The sequence below is a fragment of the Rhinatrema bivittatum genome, chromosome 12 (assembly GCF_901001135.1).
Source record: "Rhinatrema bivittatum chromosome 12, aRhiBiv1.1, whole genome shotgun sequence".
NCBI lineage: Eukaryota > Metazoa > Chordata > Amphibia > Gymnophiona > Rhinatrematidae > Rhinatrema > Rhinatrema bivittatum.
The window spans coordinates 14,525,192-14,551,620 of NC_042626.1; the positions used below are offsets into that span (position 1 = coordinate 14,525,192).

The 26,429-nt window shown below is 46.5% G+C and overlaps 1 protein-coding gene across 16 annotated transcripts in view; it reads right to left on the reverse strand.

Moving 5' to 3' along the window:
- Window positions 1-26,429, reverse strand: part of ANKS1A (ankyrin repeat and sterile alpha motif domain containing 1A) — a 171,490-nt gene that overhangs the window by 50,191 nt on the left and 94,870 nt on the right. For 8 of the 16 annotated variants that reach the window (XR_003852259.1, XR_003852257.1, XM_029574026.1 and 5 more), the window contains 3 exons: window positions 19,983-20,575; window positions 6,127-6,174; window positions 3,799-3,865 (listed from right to left, as the gene is read on the reverse strand). Coding sequence is in view for 12 of the 16 variants with exons in the window: in XM_029574026.1 (XP_029429886.1) it covers window positions 3,799-3,865; window positions 6,127-6,174; window positions 19,983-20,575 (708 nt within the window). In the remaining 4 variants the exon portion in view is untranslated. The remainder of the gene's footprint in view (window positions 1-3,798; window positions 3,866-6,126; window positions 6,175-19,982; window positions 20,576-26,429) is intronic. The other 8 variants (XR_003852260.1, XR_003852258.1, XM_029574025.1 and 5 more) reach the window with 4 other exon arrangements.

Here is a 26,429-nt window from a genome sequence, read left to right on the forward strand (position 1 = left end):
AAAAACAAAACAGGGAGGAGATGTGAGCCGGCCATCGCTGGTCTTGGGAAAATGGACAGACCTCAGGCAACAGAGATTCTGTTACACGATAAATAGTACAAGGTGTCCCCTGCAACCACCACAACCTGTAAAATGCTTCCAGATAAGGTTATTAATGTTGATGTGTCTGGTGCATGCAGTTAGATTTTTCCTGCTTACTGGAGCAGGATTGTGGCTCCAAGAGCAGCAATAATACTCAGACAACCCCTTTCAGTTCAGTTATTCACCCAACATTACTCTCTGCATCAATGGCAGGGGAGGGCAGGAAATTTGAATCAAACAGTTACCAACAAGGGCCCTGACCTTGGTGGTCGGTGAAACAGCTAAGTATGGGAAAATAAGTGTGGGAGCTTGCTGGGCAGACTGGATGGGCCAATTGGTCTTTTTCTGCCATCATTTCTAGGTTTCTAGAGTTCTGAAGGAACTGGCAGACCTGTTCCTGGCGATCTGTAACCTATCATTTAAAGCAGCCATGGTAGCAGAAGATTGGAGAGTAGCCAATGTGATGCCAATTTTTAAAAAGAGCTCCAGGGGTGATTTGGGAAGCTACAGACTGAGGAATCTGACATTAGTGCCAGGCAAAATGGTCAAAACCGCTCTTAAAAACAAACATTACTGACCACACAGACAGACCTGGATTAATGGAAGACAGTTAACATGGCGTTACCAATTTACTAGATTTTCTTTTGAGGGTGTAAATAAACATGTAGACAAAGATGAGACAATTGATCTGGTATATTTGGATTTTCAGAAGGCATCTGACAAAGTCTCTCATGAGAGACTCCTCAGGAAATTGGGAGGTAATGGGATCAGAGGGAGTGTCCTATTGTGAATTGGTAATTGGATAAGAAAAGATCAGAGGGTAGGACTAAATGGTCAGTTTTCTGAATGGAGAAAGATCATTATTGGAGTGCCCCGGGGGTCTGTATTGGGACCTGTGCTATTTAGCAGATTCATAAATGATCTGGAGAAAAGAACAAGCGAGGTGACCAGATCTGCAGAAGGCACAAAACTGGGTTGTTAAAACAGCGGCATATTTTGAACAACTACAGAAGGACCTAGTGAGACTAGGAGACTGGGTCTCGAAATGGCAGATGCAATTTAAGATGGACAAATGCAAAGTCATGCACTTAGGGAAAAATAATTCCAACACCAGGTGCGCCACCCAGGAAAAGGACCTCCGAGTCCCTGTGGGCAACACCGTGAAACCTTAGGCTCAGTGTGCTGTGGCAGTCAAAAAGGCAAATAAAAGGTTAGGAATTTTTTGGAAAGGAACAGAGAACATAAATCCTTTGCATAGATCCAGGATGTAACCACACCTTGAGTGTTGTGTGCAGCTCTGCTTGCCCCATCTCAAAAGAGACATAGTGGACATAGAAAAGAGCAACAAAAATTATAAAGTGGTTGGAAAAGTCCCTTATATAGAAAGGCTACCCAGATTAGGGCTCTTTAACTTGAAGACATGGCAGAGAGAGGATAGGATTGAGATTTATAAAATCATGAGTGGGGTGGAACAGTTATTTACTCTTTCAAAAAATATTAAAGCTAGGGGAGACTCCATGAAACTAGCAACCGGCAGATTTAAAACAAATCGTTCAGCACCCAATCAAGCTATGCAATCTGTTTGCCGGAGGTCGTGGTCAAGGCAAGTAACATTAGTAGGGCTCAGGAGGAGTACTGGACAAATTCCTGAGGGGAAGTCCATAAACACGTATTAGCCAGGAAGACTTGGGAAAGCCAGCGCTTATCCCTGGGAGTGAGGTTCAGGAAACAGATCAACTATTGGGGGATCTGCCGGATACTTGTGACCCGGACTGGCTGCTGTCAGAGACAGGATGTTAGGCTCGATGGCCCTTGGTCTGATCTAGCGTGGCACCTACATTCTTAAAAGTCTGGATTTAAAGGGTCTCCTTTCCATTTATACTGTAGCCTTCATTTCCCTCCAAGATACTTTTGATTAATAGGCTCCATTTATAAAACAATATATTACCTTGGGCAGAGAATGAGAAAAAGCTCTGGGTATAACAGGCCATTAGTTTTGTATAGCCAGATCTGTACCAGATGAAAAGTAATGCTGTTATGCATCCTTCATATGAGCAGCTGCCTTTTTCCATGCACATGGACTACCACTCTCATATCCTCTCTCTCTGAGATACATGCAGAACGGGGCCTAAGCACTAAATTAAATAAGAGGAAACGGCAGAAAGGAATTACAGGCGTGAAAACAGAAGCTTTTCTTTTTTTTTTTCCAAGGAAATCAGAGAGAAGGAAGGAACAGAGAGCCCTGCTGCAAACTGAATTAAGTTCTGCTGAGCACTTGCTGAAATGCTGCTGGCAAATCAACCATGAAAAGCACAACATCTGCACCGATGGTACTGTGAGAGTGAAGTGCAGAAAGGACCCTGGCTGGAAATCACAGATAAAGGGATGAGAATCTTATGGTGTCTGCCTGCGGTTTCAGCAAAAATGAATTTGGCATTCTCTCACTTCTAAAAAACTACCCCACCAATCACAAGCACTTGAATACAAAAGTCAGTTTCTGCTCAGGTGAACTTCAAGGCAGAGGACACCAGCATCAATCTGATCTATCAATACTATAAGACAGTGGTTCCCAACCCTGTCCTGGGGGCCCACCAGCCAGTCGGGTTTTCAGGATATCCACAATGAATATGCATGAGAGAAAATTTGCAGGTTACGGAGGCAGTGCTGGCTGGGGGGGTCCCCAGGACAGGGTTGGGAACCACTGCTATAAGGCATACAACAGTGCCAGGCCCTGCTCATGAAAACCTAGCCTATAGCTATATTTCCAGGGGTCCCTTCCAAGGCTCCACAGTCCTATTCCTAGATAAGCCTTTCTTAGTTTAAAAACAAAATCCTGATATTAGATTGCGGTCTCAGCTGCACTCTTCATTTATTTAGAATTTTTTATATACCGATAATTGTTTGGAACATCTAATCGTTTACAGAAAATGTCATGTAGCCAGTGGCTTTACAGTCTTAAGATATTCTTATTTACGGGAACAAGGGATGATGGGATTTGTATATGCTTTGGATAAGAGGTTACAGTACCACAATTGAAAACAGGCTCACTTTTTCTGCTTTGGTTCCTCATACTTTTGCTTTGTTTCATGTCTTCCTTTTTTTTGTCTAATTAAAATCCAAAACACACACACACACACACACACACACAGTGGGTCTTCAGGCAACTATGACAGGAATTCTCTTCTACACACAATTGAAAAAAAATTAAAATAATTGTATTTATAGTCTGCCTTTTGTGACCCTTCAAGGTGGATTGCATTCAGGCACTTTAAATATTTCCCTATGCCCAGAGGGCTCACAATCTACCTGAGCAATGGAAGGCGAAGTAACTTGCCCAAGGTCACAAGAAATTTGACCCGTGGCTTCCTGGTTCGTAGTCTGCTGCTCTAACCACTAGGCTAGGCCATTCATTAAAGTGGCAATCATCCACCTGCAGAGAATATGAAACTGGGCTTCTAAGGAGATTCATTTTTAAAGCCAGTACAAAACACAACAAAGACGAAGAGGATGCCCTTTCTTCATTTCTCCCCACATACATTCGTTCTGAGTTAGCGTCCTACACGCTGCAGTCACATCACGATGGCACCTCGTTACTCTAGGGGCAGGAAGGAGAAGGTGGGTGCTGGGAGCTCAGTCATGGCACGGGGGCTCAACGGTAAGAACATCCTCTTCTCATTTCCACCCTCAGCCTCATTCCTGTACTTTTTCCTCTGTTACCTGAGATCCTCTGCTGTTCCTGAGAAAAGTCGATTCCTTCTCCAATGGAGCTCATGATCTTCTCAATCTAAAAATATCAACAAAAAACAAAACAAAAAGGAACAGATGAAGAAAGATGCTACTGGAATATGCTCAGACACCAACATGCGAAGCATCCTCCACCAGCAGCAAAGTCACCCCCCTCCCCCACCCAACTGAAATCCAACCTTATAAGCCCCAATCTCTGCATGCAAGGTCAGGAGCTCGTGTTTACTCTCACCACCAAGTCCACCTTCCTTATACTGGTGGGCTGCCTCATCTCAGCTGCCCCCCACCCCCACCCCAGCCTATCTGCTCTGTAAACCCGAGCTCTGAGAGAATGGATAGAGATGCAGAGTCAGAAGTGGAGGTGTTTGATGCAGCAGGAAAAAAAACACTCAAGCAGCTCACATCCACCAGCAGCCTGCCCCTTCCTCAGCCTAGGGAAGCCCACACAAAGGAGAAGAGATTTCTGGTCAATGGCTTGGAAGTCAGTGTGTGAGGCAGTCTGCAACTTGGAGCCTGTCAGGGAATATACAAACAATTCCTCTCTCAAGGATCTGATGTACCAAAGGGTTTTTCCCATTTTAGGTCAATGGGACAAGGATTAGTACATCTGGCCCTAAACTGGCCAGCTGAATGTCTTTAGCAGGGAATAAGCGAAATCCCATTACAGTGCACAACGGCAGGGACATTTATTGAAGCTCAATGGCTTTTCATTGGTAACTCAAGGTGTCACAGTCAAGTACAGCAGGTGTTTTCCACGTGAAGGATTAATGAGAGCCACAGCAAGTGCACGAGCACAGTGGTATAGGGAATGAGGCTGCTGAAGAATAAGCAGGTCTCCGTTGCAATGCACAAGGCCAGCAACGTGAAGAATGGGATGTCTGCTGCAGTTTGAGAGGCCTCCACCGCAGTGAATGAAGCCAGCGATGTGGGGAATAAGCATAAGCTGCTGTCAATAGGCAACACTAGATGGGCTGTTCAAAGAAGCCATACTGCAGGGATGAAGTAGTTACAGCCGTGTGTGAGAGACGGCACGTCACCATGATGCGAGTAAAGGAACTGTTAAGCAGTGTAATTTCCAGCATTACACACTGTGCTGTTATTCTAGAGGAAATGCTGTCTGCTGCTTAGAAAAAACATTTTTCTAAAAATTAGGAAGACGTCCCTAGTAAACAGATACAAAAGTCAACAATATATCTGTCAAAAAAGGCAAGTATGTAACAAACTCAGCAGGAAAACAGAAGGCGGCAACAGAGCTCACCGAGTTCCCGGCATGGCAATGGGGTGATATTCCCTTTAGGCTGAGAAGTAACAGAAAATGCTGGCAGATAACCTTCACCTTGCCCACAAAGATCTGGGAGCAGGGTCGGAGCGTTCTGTAAGCTCAGCAGTGCTGCCCTCCCCGACATGCCATCTCATCCATTTGAGTCTGCTACCAGACTCCCACATCTTTGTTTCATAGCAAGTCCTCGACTCGGCTTGCCTATGATGATGATGATTTTGGAACATGAGCTCAGTGAAATTAATGCAGTCCCTTACCAGGAGAAGCTTTGGACTCAGACCATCACCAGAGCTTGCTTTCTTTTAACAATTTCAGGTACAGTTTGTTTTAAACGAGAATGCAGCATGGTGCTTAGCAGCTTCCGCGGGCAAGCTTCATAGCACCTAAACTTTGCCAATGCACCTCAAGCCACCCCCACAGCACTGTTGGCTCTTCTAGTACTGGGAGTCTCCTTCAGCTTTGTCAATGCAGCAGAGAAGGATTAGCCATCAGGAGGTTTAGCATGGAATAGTGCCGGCATGCAGCAAGGAAATCACTAATTGCAGTTAGACCAGCTATGGACCTCCAGTCTAATAAGGGCTCTTAATGGGATACTCTCACCAGGGAGCAATCCTGTGAATTTTAAATTCTTCTAATCATTCTCAAGACCTCACCAGAGCAGGTGAAGATGTCCCGAGAGCCAACACAGAGTTATCTGTACGTTTTCTTCAGTGGACATGGCAGGAGTATCCATGCTCGCACTTGTATTACAAAAGTATTTAGACATAGCTGGATGTAATCAAGGAGTTTTACTCTTAAAGGCAACAACATTAGTCACTGCAAATACTAAGTTTGAAAACAAAAGCTGTAGAAGGAGCAGTGTCCTCTTTATAGAGACTGCTATTGCACTAGCCCATGATCCAAACCATGTTTTCTAAAACTCAAAGAGAAATTAAAAAGCCAAATTCATTCAAGCTCCCAAAGCAATTCCCAAGCCCCTTGGCACCACTTCAGAGGCAAAGCACAGCGCAGGAGTCTCTTACGCTCCACTTTTTGAGGACCCGAGGCGGTGGTGGTGGCTTCTGTCGCTGCTGGGAAAGGTAAAATCGTCAGCACATGTTTCTGGGGCAGCGTTAAGACTTTTACCTTGGCAAGGGCCAGTGCTAAGCAGAGGTCCCCCACTTCATGGCTCCTTCTGCCATCCTTCCTGTCTTATTCCATCAGCTGCCTTCTCTCTCAGCACACCCACCCCCAACTCAAGTTTTACCTTCTGTCGTCCATTCCACATCCCTTTACTCTCCCCCTCAGTGGTCCTTCTAAAACAAATGAACCAAGGTGACTACAAAGGTTCCTTACGGCAGAAGACCTGATTTTCTAAAAGGTTGGTTATAAAGCAGGATTACTGGATATGCAGTGCACAGAATGCCACAGTACAAAACTGATTTCATCCATGTAAAAAGTGGCAAGAGGGGGCAGAACTGGGCATCTTCTTCTACGTTTGTACTATCCCTCCCATTCATGGTTCCTGTCAGGAGATCCCTGCCTGCCACCATCTCCTCTGCCGACACAGCATATGCATCGCTTAAATCCCAATAGTTTGTGGCAATCCAAACAAATTTATAGCACCTCTGCTTCTCCCACCCTCCTTACTCCCTTGCACAGATTTTACTACAGGCAGGCCCCGAAAATAATACAGCACAGTAGATGACGGCAGATTATGACCTCTACCTCTATAGATTATTTGCCTTGTTTTACTTTCTAGAACTTGCAGCCTCACCCCATACAGGCATTTGTCAAGACCGACTTTTCTGATCGCGATGAAACGGCTACCACAGGAGCCTACAAAACAAGGTGCTGGGTATACACATGCTTCTGTAAACACAAAACTAGAGGAAGATTTGGTTAGACACTCAAGCTGTAATGCCTCTGACATACCATTTCTTCTTTGTCTTATTAAAAAAATAATAATAAAAAGGCTACATAAGCAAAACTGTCTGCCTCTCGGAAAACTAAGTCCTTGGTAAGGATCCCGGTGTCTCTTCCTAGGGCAAGGACATGGCCTTTTTGAAAGACCAAGAAGCACAAATTGGATTTAGGTTTGAAAAAGACTTTTCTGGTCAAGAAAAAAAAAAAAAGAATAAATATAGCTAAGGGGAAAAAAGAAACCTAGTAACCTTTCCCTTTTGGGTGAAAGTGGTCTACATTTTAAATGGAACTTGGACCACTAAGGCCTCCCTAGTGCAATTACCCTACTCCTTATTTTGTGTTGTTGAGGCCCTCAAGAGAGAAAACCACAAGAGCTAAACCTAGTGTCAAACAGTCCCGTTTTATCCTCCTCGCGTCGTAGTGCCTGGCAGAAAAGCTGCTACCAGACAGGATTCCACAGAACACTGCAGAATGCTGCCGGCTCCAAACCCGGTCTGGAGATGGACAGATCAGTTATTCTGAATTCCTTGATGCCTATGAGCTGTGATCTCAGCCAAGGTAAAGGGCTCTCTTATCGGAGCTCTAGCAAACTGAGCTGCCAGCTCCAATTCATTTGTATGCAGAAGGAAGTCATTCAAACAAGTCCTAGACATAACCCTGCAGGAATGAAAACCAGGCAGGACTGGGGAGGGACCAACTCTTGCTCCCTGCAAGGTTAGCTTTAACTATTATCTTCTGCTGAAGAGGGTTGAAAAGCTCCAGCATGTTAAATATAGAGGTGTGAGTTTCCTGCCTGTCCTTCACAATACCATCAATTTGCCCAAGGGTGCTTCAAGGTGGTCCCTAGACAAGCAGTATGGCTGTGATCTTCTGATTCTTTAAAAAGCAGAGGCCTTGTTACTTTCCCTTACCTGATGGTATATAGCTTTCTAAAGCTAGTCAAAAATGTATCAACTTAAAAAGTTATTACCTACAGCTTGTTTGATGACCCTTATTTCCATGTATCCAAGTTGAACAGAGGTAGACAACTCCGGGCCTGACGTGCCACAAACAGATTTGGTTTTCAGGATGTGCACAATGAATATGTATACGGAATATTTGCATATAATGGAAGCAGGGCATGCAAATATTCCTCAAACATTCATTTGGTATCCTAAAAACCCAGCCCATTTGTGACATTCCAGGACTGGATTTGCCTACCCCTGCAGTAGAATAATATGGCACAATGATATCTCAGATGTACGAGCATTTGTGTGTGTATGTATATATATTGGGGAGGAAGAGAAGAAAAAGGCCTTGCATCTTATTGCTACCGTGTTCTCCCCTCTTATCCTACTCCCTCTTGAGCCTGTATCTGCTCCTAAATGGTGAATATTCCAGTTTTACCTGTTTCATCTATAAATCTTGAGATTTTCATGACTATGATTTGTAATGTCCAAAGAGAAAATCTCAAATTGTCTTGACCATTCTAAGGGGCAAGATAGTCTCATTAAGGCTCTCCCTTCCTAAAGGATTAGGAAGCCTGCCATTCCATCATTTATTGTTATAAGCTGCCAATAAATCCCCTGACCCCTTGCATGCATTAGTGTTTACGCAAGATTGAAATAGATGGCCCATTAGGATATGGCGCTTTCCCATGAGGTCTCCAACAAAAAAAATAAATAAATAAAATAAAGTTTGGGGGGGGGGGTTTTCCATCTCATTCATTAAAGTACAGTTTTTAGGTTTTGGATAATTCTGCACGTAGGCACAGATAGTCCTTGAATGTGACAAGCTATGAAACTGGAGTAAGACTGAAAGGAAGCTGCGTGTGTAGTGGCGAGTCAAGGTATGGCGCAGCATTTTGCTAAAGAAGAGAGTGTTGCAACCTGCTGTCAAGAAAACACGGTCTCCTTACAAGCAGCACCCCCCGTCAAAATGCAGTCAGCGATTACTTTTACAAGTGGCAGCTTTGCCACCTTCCCTCACGTGTGGCATGTGACCCAGCAAAATGCTACAGTTTGGCCAGGAGAAAAGAAAAGGGACAAAAAGTGCTCCCATAGATTCGAAAGACAGAAACCTAGAGCATGAACGGAAACGAAGAGCGTGCGGTCCACCCACATCTCCTCCCTCAGTTTTATTGTTCCTTCCTCTCCCCATGTTTTCTTGAATTCTGACCCTGTTCTCGTCTCCAGCACGTCCACAAGGAAGCTGTTCCCAATTGTAATGGGATCTAGGCAGCTCTGGCAATGGACCTCCCAGATATCTTTTCTTCTGGCTAGGGCAAAACTATTTGAGGGGTTCAGGATGGCAATTAAAAACTTGTTAAGGGTGTGAGCGAGTGACCCCTTGTTAGCTAAGTCACTGGCAGAATGCAAGTCTCTGTGTGCTACCCTTTTCTGCATAACCCAAATGTCTTCTGAGCTGTGCTGATGACATTTGAACATCTCATCTCTCCCTAATAGAATCTTTTACCACAGTTGATATTTGGCAAACCTGAATTTACCAAAATATTCGATAGGAGTAAAAAAAAAAAAAAAAAGGGGGGGGGGGGGGACGGAGCAAGAGCATATCAAGGCGTTCCAGGACAGGCCAATCAGTTATGCACATTAATCTGCATTTTAAATCCAGCAGCCAGAGCGCACAGCGGCTTCTTAGCCGCGTAAATTTACTGCTGCTCCTGATGAGATGCAAGTCTGCAGAAATTGCATTTTAGGCCTAACACGACAGGGTGAGGGGAGTGCAGGATGAAGAATCAGCGGACCTGGATGACCTCGAGATAGACTGGGCAAACTAGTGGATCCACTGGAAAAACTGGGAATGTCCTTTACGAACATGGTTTAAAATCCGCTTACCTGCGTACGGTAACCCTGACAAATTCCTAAAGAAGATACGCACAGTACATTTGCTCGAGTAAAGGCTTAAAATTAGGCGCACACATACACGCAATAGGCGTATTTTAAATTATAAGCGCACATATGGGAGCCCGCGAGCTTCTTTTAAAGTTACCGTTTAAATGTATTTTTGAAATAAAAGGTCCTTCACTGGATTCTATGAAAACAAATACAACAGTACTTACTTCTGATTTCTCCCATTTTTAATTTTAGATAACAGCTCACAAATGTTCCTGGAAAATTTTACTATGAAAACTATGTTCTGCTGATTAACGTATATTAAAGCCCAGTAATGTTCTTGGCATCTCTGCATCTTACTAGGAAAACTATGTTCTGCTGATTGACGTATATAAAAGCCCAGTAAAGTTCCCGGCATCTCTGCATCTTACTATGGAAACTATGTTCCCCTGGTTAGCGGATATAGCAGCCCAGTAAAGCTCCCGGCATCTCTGCATCTTAAGACACAAAATGTTTCCTAAGCAATTCTCAGGTGTGGGATAGGGATGTGCTGTCGTTTATTTCATTTAGCACAAGCTCGTTTTTCACAAATTCAGTTTAGTGTGCACTAGAAAATGTACAGTAGTGCATACCAAAACAAAACAAAGCAAAATAAAACAATGAAGAATTTTTGCCTGTGTGGGATGTGCTGTAATATTGGCCCCTCCTAGGAAGCTGAAGGATTGAAAAACAATTTAAGGCGCAGCCCACGCTCTGCTGCATCTCGATGACAGGAGGCCCAGATGTGAAAATGCAGTAGAGCCGATGCAGAGAGCATGAAAACCTTTTACAGTAAATAAGACATTCATTGACAGACTTGGTTGGACATTACCGAAAGGGCAGCTGTCTGAAAAACAAGATGGAACAAATGCTGCACTTGATGAAAAAAGCCTCTGTTCTATATGAATAGCCAACGTCCACCATCTCCCCCCCTTACTTCATGCAGCCACTGGAACTTTAGATCTTGGCACACGCTGCAATCTATCTGCTGGAGGAGCTGGACCCTATCCCAGCTTGGATTTTCTGTACATCAGCTTCCTAGCTGGTTAAGGTTATACAGTTTTGGGTTTATTCTTTGCTCATGTGAAGATTTACATTTTATAATCCCAAAAGACACAACTACCCACAACCAACTTCCTAAAAGTTCACGTACATTACAGTGCAAATCTATGCTTAAAAACAGAGATCCATATTCAAAGATGATTTATTCGGCTAAGTTCAGGGCTTAGTTGGATAAATAGTGGGATTTTAAATTCCTGCCACATTCGCTGCTGCCAATTTATCCAACTAGGTTTTTAGCCAGATAAATTGGGGGTGTTTTGGGGTAGGACTGACTTATCTGGATAAATTAGCTGAATAACTTCAAAATTCAACTTTTTCCAGGTAAGTCTGGACGTGCCATGGAGCAGGTCTAAAGTTAGCTCGATAACCTTATCCAGATAACTTTTCTTTCTTTGAGCATATTCAGTGGTACAGCCGTGCCACTGTATATCCCATCTAAGTTATCCAGGTAAATTTATCTGAATAACTTAACTGGACTGCCTACAGCTCAATATCAACCTCTTAGGAGGTTATCTAAACTTTCTTGCACTATGTATAGTTTCCAGGAAGACTGGAGTGTCTTCTGCTGCCTTAGCAGAAAGAAGAATTGCCAACACCATTTAGGCTAAAAGGGGAGTAACGTGTAAAAAGGCAGCTGTCATGGAGAAATTACTACTTACCTGATAATTTCATTTTCCTTAGTGTAGACAGATGGACTCAGGACCAGTGGGTTATGCACCTCTGCCAGCAGATGGAGACTGAGTAAGCTGACGTCACAGTATATTCACCCCTGCAGTAACATCAGCCCACCAGTATTCTCTTCAAAAGCAACTGTGAACAGACTAGCAAAAAACTTGATTAAAAACAGTCAACCATTACTGTACTCAACCAACAGGAAACATTGAACTCAGGTAATGAATGTATGTACCCCAATCTAGGGACTGGATGAACACTTACCATTAAACCCCTGGAACACACAGCCCCACAGGAGGACCATTAAACCAACCATGCAGCAGCCAAGCTGAGTCAATCTGTCTACACTAAGAAAAACTAAAGTACCAGGTAAGTAGTAATTTCTTCTTTTGTAGTGTGTAGATAGATGAACTCAGAACCAGTGGGATGTATCCAAGCTACTCCCAACTAGGGTGGGAGGCTTCCCACAGTCCAGTCAACCCCACATGTGCAAATGCTGCATCCTCCCAGGCCTGCATAACCAGATGATAATTCCTGGAAAAAGTGTGTAAGGAGGACCACGTTGCAGCTCAGCAAATGTCGATGGGAGACAACAATCTAACCTCCGCCAATGACACTGCCTGAGCCCTAGTGGAATGAGCCCTAACCTGGGAGTAGGCCACAGCTTTTCAGCTTCCACATACGCGGCAGTGACTACACCTCCTTAATCCAGCGAGCTATTGTAGCCCGCGAAGCTGGTACACCCTGCTTCCTTCCACCATGAAGGACAAACAAGCGATCCATCTTTCGGAAATGTTTAGAAACCTCCAGATACCACACAACGACATGTCTCTTGACATACAAAGGACGCAACAGGCAATATTCTTCTGCATCTTTTCCCTTCTCCAATGACAGTAAGGAAATGGACTCATTCAAGTGAAAATCCGAGACCACTTTATGCAAGAAAGCGGGAATAATACGCAGCTGTATCACTCCTGGAGTCACCCAAAGAAACGGCTCCCGGCAAGACAAAGCCTGCAGCTCAGAAATTCGGAGCACAGAACATATTACCACTAGAAACACTGTTTTCAAGGTCAATAGCCACATGGAAAGCCAATGCAGCAGTCGAAACATAGGACCCGCCAATAAATCCAGCACAAGGTTAAGACTCCACAAGGGAACAGATAACCGCAAGGGAGGACAAAGATGATTCACTCCCTTCAAGAAATGAGCCACATCAGGATGAGATAAGGATTCACCATTGACAAGGCAAGAGCCACAACCTGTACTTTCAAGGAATTAAGGGTCAACTCCTTATTTAACCCATCCTGCAAAAATTCCAAAATGAGCAGGATCTTCACTAAATGAGGAAGAACACCTCAGTCTTCACACCAAGCCTCAAACACTTGCCAAACTCGTACACAGGTTAAGGAAGTGGAGAACTTCTGAGCTTGTAGCAAGGTGACAATCACTGTAGAAGAAGAACCACACTTCAACAAGCGAGCCCTTTCAAGGGCCATACCGTAAGACAAAATTGAGTTGGATCTTCGTGAAGGACAGGCCCCTGCTGCAACAGATTTTTGTGCAGTGGAAGACAAAGGGGAGTCTCTACCACAAGTCTTCGCAGATCCACATACCGTGGTCTTCTGGGCCAATCCGGTGCCAGAAGGAGCACCATCCCCCTGTGGCCTTTGATCCTGCAAACTATTCTGCCCCACAGGGGCCACGGGGGAAAAGCATACAGCAGCTTGTCTTCTGGTCAGACTTGTACGAGAGCATCGATACCCAAGGACTTCAAATCTCTCCTGCAACTGATGAAGCGAGAAACCTTCACATTGCGAGAAGTTGCCAACAGGTCTAGGAACAGAAGGCCCCAGCGATCCACTATCAGCTGAAACGCCTCATCCGACAACACCCATTCTCCCGGGTCCAGATTCTCCCAGCTGAGAAAGTCTGTTCTTACACTGTCTTTTCTTGCAATATGAGAGGCCGAGATCACCTGGAGATGCCCTTCCGCCCATTCCATAAGTTGATCTATTTCCAGCGACACTTGCTGGCTCTTGGTTCCTCCCTGCCGATTGATGTAAGCCACTGTCATTGTGTTGTCAGACATTATTCGGACCACTTGATCCTGCAGTCTGTCGCTGAACTACAAGCATGCCAACCGGACCGCCCGGGCTTCCAGATGATTGATGTTCCAGAAAGACTCTTCTGTGTTCCAGTGCCCTTGCACTGTTAGTTCCTGACAGTGCGCTCCCAACACTGGAGACTCACATCTGTTGTATCAACAGATGTGAGTCCAGCGATGTCAGGGAAACTCGCTTTCTCAGATGAACCTCCTGTAATCATTACTGCAGATGAGATCAGATTTCCATCAGCAAGTGAAGCCGAACCGAATAGTCCTGCGACTGTGGATTCCAATGAGAGCAGGGAGCGCTGAAGAGGACGCATATGCGCTCTTGCCCATGGCACCACTTCCAGGGTTGCCACCATCAAACAGAGTACCTGAAGATAGGCCCACATTGTCGGGCATACAGTGTTCACCAAAAGACACACCTGCAACATAAACTTCTGAATCCGAGCTTCTGGCAGGAAAACTTTGCCCTATCTTATGTCGAACCGAACATCCAGATACTCAGACGACTGAAATGGCTGAAAACTGCTCTTGGCTAGATTCACTACCAAACCAAGCTCCTGCAACAAGGAGATCACCTTGTGGGTCACCAGGCAGCTCTCTTCCAGAGACTTGGCTCGAATCAGCCAGTTGTCCAAATACAGGTATACTAGGATCCCATCCTCTTTCAACTCTGCTGCCACCATCACCATAACCTTGGAAAAAGTTCTGGGAGCAGTGGCTAGACCAAAAGGTATAACCTGAAGCTGATAATGGCACCCCAGCACTACGAAACGCAGAAAAATGTTGGTGCTCCAACTGGATGGGAATATGGAGATAGGCCTCTGACAGATCCAGAGGTCAGATGTTTCTCTTACTGCACTGCCATTATCACTGAGCGCAAGGTTTCCATGTGAAAATGAGTCACCTGCAAATGACGGTTGACTCCTTTGAGATCCAGGATGGGACGAAAGGAGCTCTCCTTCTTGGACACAAAAAATAAATGGAATATTGCCCCATACTTCCCTGAGAAGTAGGCACTGGAACCACAACCCTCAGACTAAGGAGCCTTGACAGGGTAGATTCCACTGCCTGCTTCTTCTGCTGGGAGTTGCAAGAAGACACCATGAACACATTCAGAGGAACACTGTGAAATTCCAACGCATATCCTTCTCGTATCACCTCTAGGACCCACTGATCTGATGTGATTTCGACCCACCTCTGATAAAAGAGAAAGAGACGTCTCCCTATCTCTTGTCTCCGGGGGTGGGTCGGAAAATCTTCATTGTGAGGCTCGGGAGGATCTGCCACGCAAACCTGCACCTCTCTTGGGTTGTCTGGGACAAAAGGACTGAGACCTGCTGAAAGGCCAAGTTCTCTGAAAGGTCGATCCTCTGTAGGGACGAAACCGCTTGGAACCCCTAAAATGACCCCTCATACCAAAGGGGAGCTGCAACTGCTTCTTATCCTCTGGCAACCGAGGAATAAGGGATTCGCCCCACTTACTGGCCAGTTTCTCCAACTCACTCCAAAACAAGAGGGAACCTTTAAAGGGCAACTTTACAAGATTAGCTTTGGAGGTCACGTCAGCTGACCAATTACACAGCCAGAATTGACGTCAAGCCGCTATTACTGAAGCCACTCCCCTAGCCGAGGTACTGACCAAATTGCAGCCCACATTTGCTAAAAGGTTGGCGGCAGGTTCCATAACTGCTCTGGAGTTCACCCCAGAATCATCAACCTCCTAAGAGAAAAGCAGACAAGAGTAAGCCACCAGGGCACAACAGGAAGCTATTTGAAATGTCATTGTCACTGCTTCAAATGCTTGTTTGAGAATGACCTTAATTCTATCATGCACATCCTTCAGCCACTCCTCTCTCCATGGGAATAGTGGTCTGCTTAGAGACGGCACAGACCAGCACATCCACTTTCGGAAAACACAAACATTCTCTCACTGCTGGATCCAGGGGGTACAGGCCTTCCAATGTCAGACTCCCTTTGAAATTTGCCTCCAGAGCATCCCATTCAAGATCAATCAATTCTTGAATGGCTTTCATAACAGGGAAAAAAAAACAAGAGGCTTTATGCAAAGAAACCAAAATGGGATTCTTCTTTGGCTCAGACGTGGAATCTGCCCCAAGTACTCCCAGCATCTTCAAGGTCTGGAAATCAGGGCCAGCAATTCATCTCTATGAATGAACTGCAACTTGGTCTGAGACAGTTCCAGTCCCGGAGGAATTTCCCCATCTTCCAGGGAGTCAGGATCTGCCTCATCAGTGCCATCTGGATTCCTGTTGGGAATACCTGCAGTTAACAGAGGCAGGGGACACCAGCTGAGGATCCGACCTGACAGGACTGGTTGAAGCTGAGGACTGCGCCTGAAGAAAGGATGCAATCCTTGAAAACTCTACCCAAGACAAGACAAAACAGAAGGATCTAGGCCAAAACCAGAAGGTACTGGAATGGGGCCCACTGAGCTTCCATCTCCTACAGAGGAACCAGTCAAGGGAGTTCCAAGGTCTGGCATACCTCCACACAGATCCTTAGCCAGACCATCATCAGGCTGGGAAGAACCAGGCTTAGCAAAAGAGAAAGACAATTCTCCCTGGGACTCTAAACAGCACTGTCACACGTTAGAGGGCACTCCAGGCTGAGATGCCCGAATTTTACAGGCAACACAGAGAGAAAGACGCTTAGGTTTCTTGTTCACCAGTGCCATTAGCTCGTCAGATTGAGAATGTGCGTCCAGCTGGCTCACGCTGAAAAACTTGAAGCACACAAATTTTATGTGCACAAAACTTAGGCATCCCAAGATTAAGCACTACAAAAAACAAATGCACAAACATTGAGCCAAAATCTGGGTGCACCACCGATATGCTTAGAAAATGTGCACACAGGATGTGCGCCCAAAACTGAGTGCACAATTCATATGCAGAGCCAGGCACACTGCACATACAGACGTTCCTCTAGAGGGCAGTCGAATACGGACAGAAGCACGCAAGAACACCGCCATAGCCTACCACGTGGTGCACAAGAAAAAGCCTAACAGCAGGACCTAGTCCACCCAGGCTGCTCAACCCGCCCAGTTCCCTTAACCCCCCTATGGGAGCGGGAATGAACGTCAGAATGGCACACTGAGCACAGAGACCTGGAGGAAGTCCTACAAAAATCCTCTGCACTGACTTTTTTTTTTTTAAACTTACCTGAGCTCAGCCCTTCCCGGCTGCGAGGGGAGAGGGCATTTTCCATCACCCCTGCGCTCGGCTTCCTGCACCTGCTTCCTTTAAGCTGAACAATCAGCTAAGTCCATGCTGCTGGCAGAAAACCAGCTACTGGACCAAGGAACACATCTGAGGGACCACAGAAATCACCTCAGGAATTCTCAACTAGGGGAGAGACCATCTGATATCACCGCAGGAGAGCGGGGCTTTTTTTTTTTTTTTAATTCTCCTTCTAAAATCTGAAACAATCCTCACAGGGAGATGCAGGTCCACCATCTGCTGGAGACGGAGAATACTGGCAGGCTGGGGTCACTGCAGGAGTATATGTACTGGGACATCAGCTTGCTCTGTCTTCATCTGTGGGCAGGGGAGCATAATCCACTGGTCCTGAGTCCATCTGTCTACATGCTAGGAAATACATTTTTGGTTTTCAGAAATAAGTAAACTTGGCTTTTCATTTAAAGCACGAGAAGAAAGGGAGGTTACATATGTGTTTACGGAATTTATGCAAGTCAAAGGAACCAGTCTTATGGAAAGGACATTAAACTGAGTTCCTGTCTACTTTTTCTACATAAAAGATCAAGGTACTTTAAGCAAATGTAAGGAATCCAGGCCTAACCTGTAAATCAGGTTGTACAATCCAGGCCACTGAAGTTCTCCTGTAGGAGGGACCTATTTAGGCCTAGAATACCTTGTGTTAAATATCTAGTGCTAGACAAATGCATAAACGCACTGATTCACACCATGACAGTTTCCTTTTTCCTCTGAGTGGAAGAAGCCATTCTGTGCAAGTGTGCCAATAGATAATTAAGACAAAAAGCCGGAAGTATAAAGGATTTTTCCCATAAGCACAAAATGAGGAAAATTCTTTAGTACAGGGGTAGCCAACTCCGGCCCTTGAGAGCCACAAAAAACCCTGGTTTTCAGGATATCCCCAATGAACATGCATGAGATATATGTGCATACAATGGAGGCAGTGCATGCAGATCTCTCATATGCATATTGATTGTGACTCGAGGACCGGAGTTGGCCACCCCTGCTTTAGTATGTCTGCCCTAACTATGCCCTATTCCCTATATGTATACGAGAGAGAAGGCCTGAAAGCAGTCGTGTACCAGCAAGCGTTTGTGGTACCCCTTCCTCAGGCCAGTGTTTCGTGCACCCACCATGCACAGCAGATTTCCTATTTCATGAAGCTCTCTCTCAGTGTGGCTGCCCATATACTTATGAGGGGATGTGAAGAGAAGTGCATTTATTGCACAGACTCAAGCTCTAAACTCTACCAATAGTAGAGAGAGCAGATCATAAGGAAGAGTAAAGTGCCTCATTTAATCTTCCCTAACAGTGCCTTCCATTCTCCTCTGCCCTCTCTCTTTCATCTCATCCCCATACCATTAACTTAAAAGATTTCCTTTTTTAGTCTCCTCCACCTCTACCTTCCATTTTTCACTTTTTCCCTCCTCCTTCCCCACCTTCTAACTGATGAGTTCAGGGCTTTCCAAAATTACCCTACTGCGCTCCTAACGAGTTGGATTTTCAGAATATCCACGACATACATTTGCATATACTGAGGCTTCAATTTCTCATGCATACTTATTGCAGATGTCTTAAAATCTGAATGGCTGGGGTCACCAGGACAGAGTTGGAAACCCCTGTGTGTGAAGTTCACTCCTGCTAAGAATAGCCATGGCATTAGTTAATGGGAAGTGTCACTGACTGGGGATCAGAAGGGAAAGTGATCCACATCTTTTTCTGTCTTAGCACAGACCACAAAATCAAGGCCTGTACAAGGCGTGCAGAGCAGAGTAACATGAATCATTCCATACCTATCCTAATATAGATGGGGTGTTCTCTGCTGTAGATAAGCAGCGAAAGATCCTAGGAATGGAGTTCAATCTGATTTTCTCTACAGTCCAGAAGAGTGCATGCAGGCACTTACCTTACAGCACAGATCTGTCAATCTAAGGGTCCTGGAGACTACTGCTTTTCTTACATAACATCTTTCCATTACAGTTCTACCCCTCCCTTTGCCTGTGCTGCACTGGTGACAGTCTCCTTCAGGCTACGTGGGGAGGCCACAGCACCCTATTCAGCTACTATGCTCCTAAGCCCAGGCCTCCTGTGTTAGAATACAGAAGAGCAATGCAGTCTCAGAGATTTAACTGTGGCTGTTTAAATATGTAGCTCATGTAATAAAAGATTTTAAAAAATAATTCTGAATTGTAAACTAGGGTAAAACCAAACTAAATGGGGCAAGAAATTGGTATAATAAACTGAATACAGACCTAAAAGTGATGCTAAAGTAACCAGGATAGGGAATGAGTGAAAGAACAAACGGAGATAGGAAGTGTGTCCACAGCAGGGGCTGGAACACCATAGCTAAGCAACATTCAAATAAACTTGAGGAAATAAGTCCAGGCGCATGAAAGCATTTGTATCGCCAGCCTAAGAAAGCAGTCACCACCCCTATCCAAAAGGCAAGCATACTAGGGACAAGGGAAAGTATGAGCTGAAGTTATAGCACCAGCCTGAGAAAGCAGTGCAAAAGGTGGTAGCTCTCACCCCATCTGCCTTTCTACATTGTCATTTCAGGCCTATCCTACACTCTGTAAACAGGACAACTCTCTGAACTCTTGAAATATAGTTACCAATTTTTAGAAACAGATCTTTATGAGTATGCTTTTAAATCAAACACTTCCATTTTTCTATAATAAATTTCTCATAACCTTATGTCCTGTGTGTGTGTGTAAGCTTCATGGAGTAGGCACTGTCTTATTTGTGTATTCTGTATAGTGCTGTCTACATTTAGTAGCACTACATAATGAATAGTAATAGAAAAAAAAACAAGACAACTAACTCAAGGTGGTCAAAATAGCCCTGTACACCTTGGGTGGAAGTAACTTTGTAATCACCATGCTCCTAAGGAGTCACAGCGTTGCACAAAGTTCGGATCCTAATGAATAATCAAGCCCTGGAGCACACTGGGATGTAATCAATCCCACCGTGGACTTCTCCAGACACATGCTTTACCTAGGAAGCGTTAAGAGGGGTCTTACCTCATCCCACTCAGATGTGAAAGAGGGAGATTTCTCCAGCCGTTTCTTGCCAGCACTACAGTTTGACAGTGACTCGCTCCGACTGCCCATAGCATCGTCGTCTGTTGGTGAGCAGGTCAGGAGGTCAGAGTCCGATTTTGACAAGCTCCGGCTGAGTTTAAGTTCCATGTTGGGCATGCTGCCTTGCCGTCCTCTCCCTGGCACACAGTTCCTGTCCCCCTCATCCTCCTCCTCCTCCTCCTCCCCCCCTCCAGAATGCTGCTGAAGTGCCTCGTGTGGCATGTAGGTTTCTGGGTCCGACTGGTTGATGGGAGCATGAAACACGGTTGTGTAGATGCCTTTCTGATTTTGGTCAGTGGGGCTGGTGGTCGGTACAGATCTCAAGGCTTGCACATCCATTTCGGCTGGCTGCCCTGCACTCCCTTCTGCGCTGCCTAGACTGACAGTGGAGAGCAACTGGAAGGGATCCTCCTTTATCTCACATACTGGGGAAGAACCGTGCAGGAGCCCCGAAAACTCCTCTGGCACCTGGATATCGGGGCTCTCTGTAGACTCCTGGCTGCGAGCGCTGCTACTCCTCTTCCGCCTCTGGTCTTCAGAAGTAGACGCAGAACCGAGTTGGAGACAGAAAAAGAAAGAGCAGGATAAAAATGATGTACTGTGCAGAGGGAAAGTAAAAGTCTCAGCATGCAGACTGTGAGAGAAGGGAGGCACAGCAGCGCATTATTCTGCTGTGGATGCTGAACTTGCCCCCTCCAAGTTGTGGCATTTATGACATTCTTAGCCCTAACCTGATTTATGCAGTCTGGCGGCGCTTGTTATTTTGCCTCTGTTAACACTAACAATCAGGCCTTGCTATATAAGGCAGAGAGATCTGCTAACTATAACCCACTAAGAGCCAGGCTTCTGGGACGCCCAGTACAGTCCCGTAAAGGCCAAACAGTTATTTAGAGACACGCACTGAACGCTCCCCTCCTACTCCTGGCAAATGGAAAGGAAAAATAAGTTTGGGATGGCCAAGTCCACCTGCAAATTCTGGAACTGATTACAAGAAAAGAAACATAGCGATATCCTGAGCAGTTCCTACCCTGAAATGAGGTCACAGTCAGATCCCGAGAGCTTCTGCACAGCAGTATGGGATACTAGTATCACATCCAGCTCTAAGACTCACTGAGCCGTGTGGAATCTGCAGAGTGAAGTATCAGTTACAAGCAGCACTGAGAATCCCCTGTGCCGAGTGAGATCCTACTGCTCTGCTCTGGGAAGGCCCCAGCATTATGCCAGTGCTGTCATATCCTGCCCAGGCGTCCACATGCTATGCAAGATCACAGTCACACCCTGTAAATGCACTTCTCTCTCAGGAGCCCGTGCTTAAACAGTCCTCTAATTCCACTCGCTGCTTCTTGTCGTCATTCCCAAAACCATAAGCCTAGCATGGCAAAAAGGCTCCACATGGCAAGAGGAGAAAAAGAAAAAAAAAAAAGCTAAACATCAGTTTACCTGAATAGTTAACGGTGTGAAATTAACTTTTTATAATTCTCTCAGCCAGCAAATTCATGTATGGATTAAGGAGGAGCACTGTGCTAATCAGGATATAAAGAACGTTTCCCCCTCAGAGACAGAACATTTGCAAGCTAAGACTATTGTCACAGCTCTGGAGACAACCTAAACCAGAAAAAGAAGTTATAAAACATCTACAGTCATCTACCATACCCTGGGACAGAGCCCAGGACCAGATCTGAACAGCTTCCAACCAAAGAAGAGCAAAGCAAAGCTGCTTACCTGTAACAGCTGTTCCCTGAGGACAAGCGTTCAGTCATACAAGTGAGTCATGTGAGCGTGTGTGGCATCAAGCTGAATGAAACTTAGCGAGACCTCTCAGAGATGCTCTCATTGCTCATAGGGCCAAGCACACAGAAGGCGGAGAACTCCGGGGGAGAGGGTGTGGGGCAGCCCTCAAGGGCTGGGAGTGAACACCACTAGCCTGGAGCTGACTAATTCTGTAGCACAAAGTCAGCTCCCAATCTTTTAGAGGCTCAAAAGGGGACTTTATCAGCTAATTTAAAAACATGGTGATGGCTTAGGACACAGTAAGAGACTTAAAAAGGGAGGCTTCAACTAAAGCAAGTCCGCATGAAACGGACAAGTAAAAGGCAGGATAATTAACTGGTTAAGATGGAAATAGTCACCAGCTGAGGCAGGATCGTAGGATGTATGCGCAGAACCACCCTGTCATGGAAGAACTTTGTGTAGAGTGGGTACGTCACGAAGGCCTGAAGCTCACTGACTGAGCGCTGACATGACCGTGACCAAAAAGATGAGGTCACAAGAATGGAGCAGCAGTTCAAAAGGAGCTTTCATGAGCTGAGCCACCACCACATTAAGGTCCCAGGACACAGCGGGGGATCACAAGGGCAGCTTCAGCTCTTACAGGCCCCGCATAAAGCATCCCGCAATGGGTTGCACAGAGATGGGCAAACTATCCACACCCCGGTGGTAGGCACCGATCGCACTCAGGTGTACCCTAATGGAGTTGGTCTTTTAGCCAGCATCCGAAAGGTTCAGTAGGTAATCAAGCAGCTTTGGCGCAGAGCAGGAGAATGGATCCAAGCCATGGTGCTCACACCAGACGGAAAACCTCTTCCACTTCAGGCCATAAGACTTCCTAGTGGAAGGCTTCTTGAAAGCCACCAGGACTCGAGATACATCAGAAAGGTTGAGGGGCTGCAGAATCAACCTCTCAACATCCAGGCCATCAGAAACAGGGCCCAAAGGTTGGGATGGCACAGTGTTTCCTGATCCTGCATGAGGAGGTCTGGGGAGGTCCCCAGACTGATCGGCTCTTGGAGGGAGAGATCCCGCAAGAACAGGAACCAGATCTGCCTCGGTCAGTGAGGAGCTATGAGGATCATAGGTCCCCTGTCCTGTCGAAGCTTCAGGAGCGTCTTCAGCACCAGGGGAAGCGGAAGATATGCGTACAAAAGGCCCTTGCCCCAATGGTGAGTAAAGGCATCCGAGGCTGGTTTGCTGTCCACCCTGTACAGAGAGCAGAACTGATCCATCTTCCTGTTGCAGGGGGATGAGAACAGATCCACTTCCAGGGTCCAACAGCAGCGGAAGATCTGATCCGCCACTTCTTGCTTCAGGGGCCTGTCCAACACCACATTCTCTGCCCCAGCTAGGTACATGGCTTGGAGCACCATACCCTGTGACAGAGCCCAGGACCAGATCTGAACAGCTTCTTGGCATAGGAGGAACGACCCCATACCTCCCTGCTTGTTGATGTACCACATTGCCGCCTGGTTGCCAGTCTGGATCAGAACCACTATGTTGATCAGCAGATCCTTGAACGCTCAGAGTGCATCCCGGATCGCACGGAGCTCCAGGAAATTGATCTGGCATTGTGCTTCCTGGGTGGATCACAAACCTTGAGTGCAGAGCCCCTCTACATGGGCACCCCCACCCCAGGTTGGACGCATCCGTAGAGAGCACAATCTGAACAGTGGCTCTTTGAAAGGACACCCCCTGCTGCAAGTTGGTCAGGCTCTCCCATCAGGACAAGGAGTCCCGGCGAAGTGGAGTAATGAGATGTGGAAGTCCTGGTTGGCCTGCTACCACTGAGACCGCAAGGTCCATTGAGCTCTGCGCATATGCAAGCAACCTAAGGGGGTAAACAAGGTTAGTCGCAGCCATATGCCCTAAGAGTTGCAACATCCAATATCACACTTGGCCAATGGTACTGGCCCCCAACTGGAGGGTCCTGCATTGAGGGTATGGGCAGCTGGCTTATGCTCCCTCACAGCCAGTCAAAAATCCTGTAACAGGGCTTGTCTGGAGCACTGGCTGAGCTCTGGGGGTCCACTGCTGTCTAGAACGGCCCCTAGATCCCACCAGCTGGGCCCGACTGCATGAAGCGGAAGATAAGTATTTTCCCTGGTGGTAAAAGGACCTACTCGGGCCTTGATGCGAGGACTTTCTGGCAGAGGATGGTGGATCTGAGGTACTAGCAGAGATGCTGCAGGGTCTCATGATGATCCTTTAACTGAGCCACTGCATCCCTCACCTTATCACCGAAGAGGCTGTCGCCAGTACAGGGCAGGTCCGCAAGCCTCTCCTGTACCTCCTGACGGAGGTCCTAAATCAGGCCATCCAGCAGGCACCAATGCTTGTGGCTGCCACCCTCGTCGCCATCTCAAACACGTCATAGGTGGAACGCACCTCATGCTCGCCGCATTCCAGATCTTGCTGGCGACCCCCAAAAAGGCGTCATGCTGTTGCTAAGTCAGGCGCTCGGATATTTCCTGGACTTGTTTCCAGAGGTTCTGAGAGTACTGTGCCATAGACAGATGATAGGAGGCAATCCGGGCAAACAACATCGTGCCTCAAAACACCTTCCTACCCAACGTATCCATCGCCCTATGCTCCCGCCCTGAAGGGGCGGAGGCATGGGTGCGAGAATGCTTGGCCCTTTTAAGGGTGAACTCTACCACCACCGACTGGCGAGGGAGCTGATGCTTCTCAAATCCCATAGCCTGCTGGACCAAGTACAGTGCATTGGCTTTCCTGCTGTCTGGAGGCACGGAGACAGGGTGTTCCCAAATCCTAAGGAGCAATTCCTTTAAAATCTCATGGATGGGAACTGCCACCACCTCCTTTGGAACATCCAAAAAGTGCAGGCTCCGGCAACAGTGGAGGCACCTGAGGAGCCAGTGGCTTGATGCCTTGCAAGACTCGACAAACCACCAGCTGCACCAGGTGTTCAAGCTCCTCCTCGAAGGCCGCCAAGGATAGGACAGCCTGAAGAAGAGGGGGCATAACCAGATTCCCCTCGGAGCCTTGAGGGGAATCTGTACCTGGCACCAAAATCTGTGGGGAACATTTCTGATCTCTGGCCTCGATGGAGGGAGATACCTCCTCACCATGGGGTCACTCTGGGGGCATCACAGCAGGCACCAATGCCAACCTGAGCCTGGCACCATGCAAGGACTGGTGGCAAGCTTCCAGGACATCCCACGGTGCTTAGCCTGGTGTTTCCCTGGCGCAGAGGAAGGAGGAGATGATCCCGAAGTCCTAGAGCAAGAGGAGACCAATGAAAGCCGATTCCCCGGCACCCCTCTCCACCGAAGGCCCTGGAGGAGAGGTGGACACCAAGGGATCAGTGTGCATTGGCTCCCCTCATCCTTTCGGTGTCGATGCTCCTGATGCTCCCAACACCGGTGTTGAGGGTTTGGAATTTCTGGACCCGAACAGCTTCTCCATCTTGTCTAGGTGGGCACGTCAGCCCTCAGGGGTCACCTAGTCGCAAAACTGACAGCCCCGGACGTCATGCGATGCCCCCCAGGCAAAGGATATACACCTTGTGCGAATTCATGAGGGACATACTCCAAGGGCACTGGGGGCACTGACAAAAACCCGCCACCATGACGAAAAGGAGGCCGGCGAGTGGTCGATGACCAGTGGACACCAAAGGACATCACTGCCGGAAATCAACAGCACAGGTTTAAAAACAAAAAAAAATTGCCGCACTACCCACTAACTAAAACCAGGAGAATCGAGAGAGACCCGGTGCAGGAAAAAACGCTTTCCGAACAAAAGAGCACAAGCGAGATGACATATCCACGGAAAAGAAGAGACTGAAGAGAGACCCCATGTGGACGCATGGATAGTGGCATGCTGGGCATGCTCAGTGTGCCAGTCGAAGTTTCTAGAAACTAGAAACTGGTGTTGAGGGTTCGGAATTTGTGGACCCGAACAGCTTCTCCATCTTGTCTAGGTGGGCACGTTAGAAACTTTGACATAAGTTTTCTGTGCCGGGCTCCATCTGATGATGTCACCCATGTGTAGGGACTACCATCCTGCTTGTCCTAGAAGAACAACACTTTATGGACTTCTCTTCCAGGAATTTATCCAAACCTTTTTGAAACCCAGCTATATTAAACTGTCTTAACCACATCTCCTGGCACCAAATTCCGGAATTTAATTATGCACTGAGAAAGAATTTTCTCCGATTTGTTTTAAAATGTGCTACTTGCTAACTTCATGGGCTGCCCTCTAGCCCTTTTATTATCTGAAAGAGTAAATAGCTGATTCACATTTACCCATTCAAGTCCTTCCATAATTTTATAGATCTCTATCATATTCCCCCACCCCAAGCTTTTTCTTCTCCAAACTGAACATCCCTAACCTCTTTAGTCTTTCCTCAAAGGGGAGCCGTTCTATGCCCTTTATCATTTCAGTCACCCTTCTCTGCACTTTCTTCAGTGTAACTATATACCTTGGGAAGCTTGCTGGGCAGACTAGATGGACCATTTTGGTCTTTTTCTGCCGTCATTACTATGTTACCATGAGATGTGGCGAGCAGAATTGCACACAGTATTCAAGGTGCGGTCTAACCACTGAATGATACAGAGGCATGATGACATCCTCCATTTTATTTGCCATTCCCTT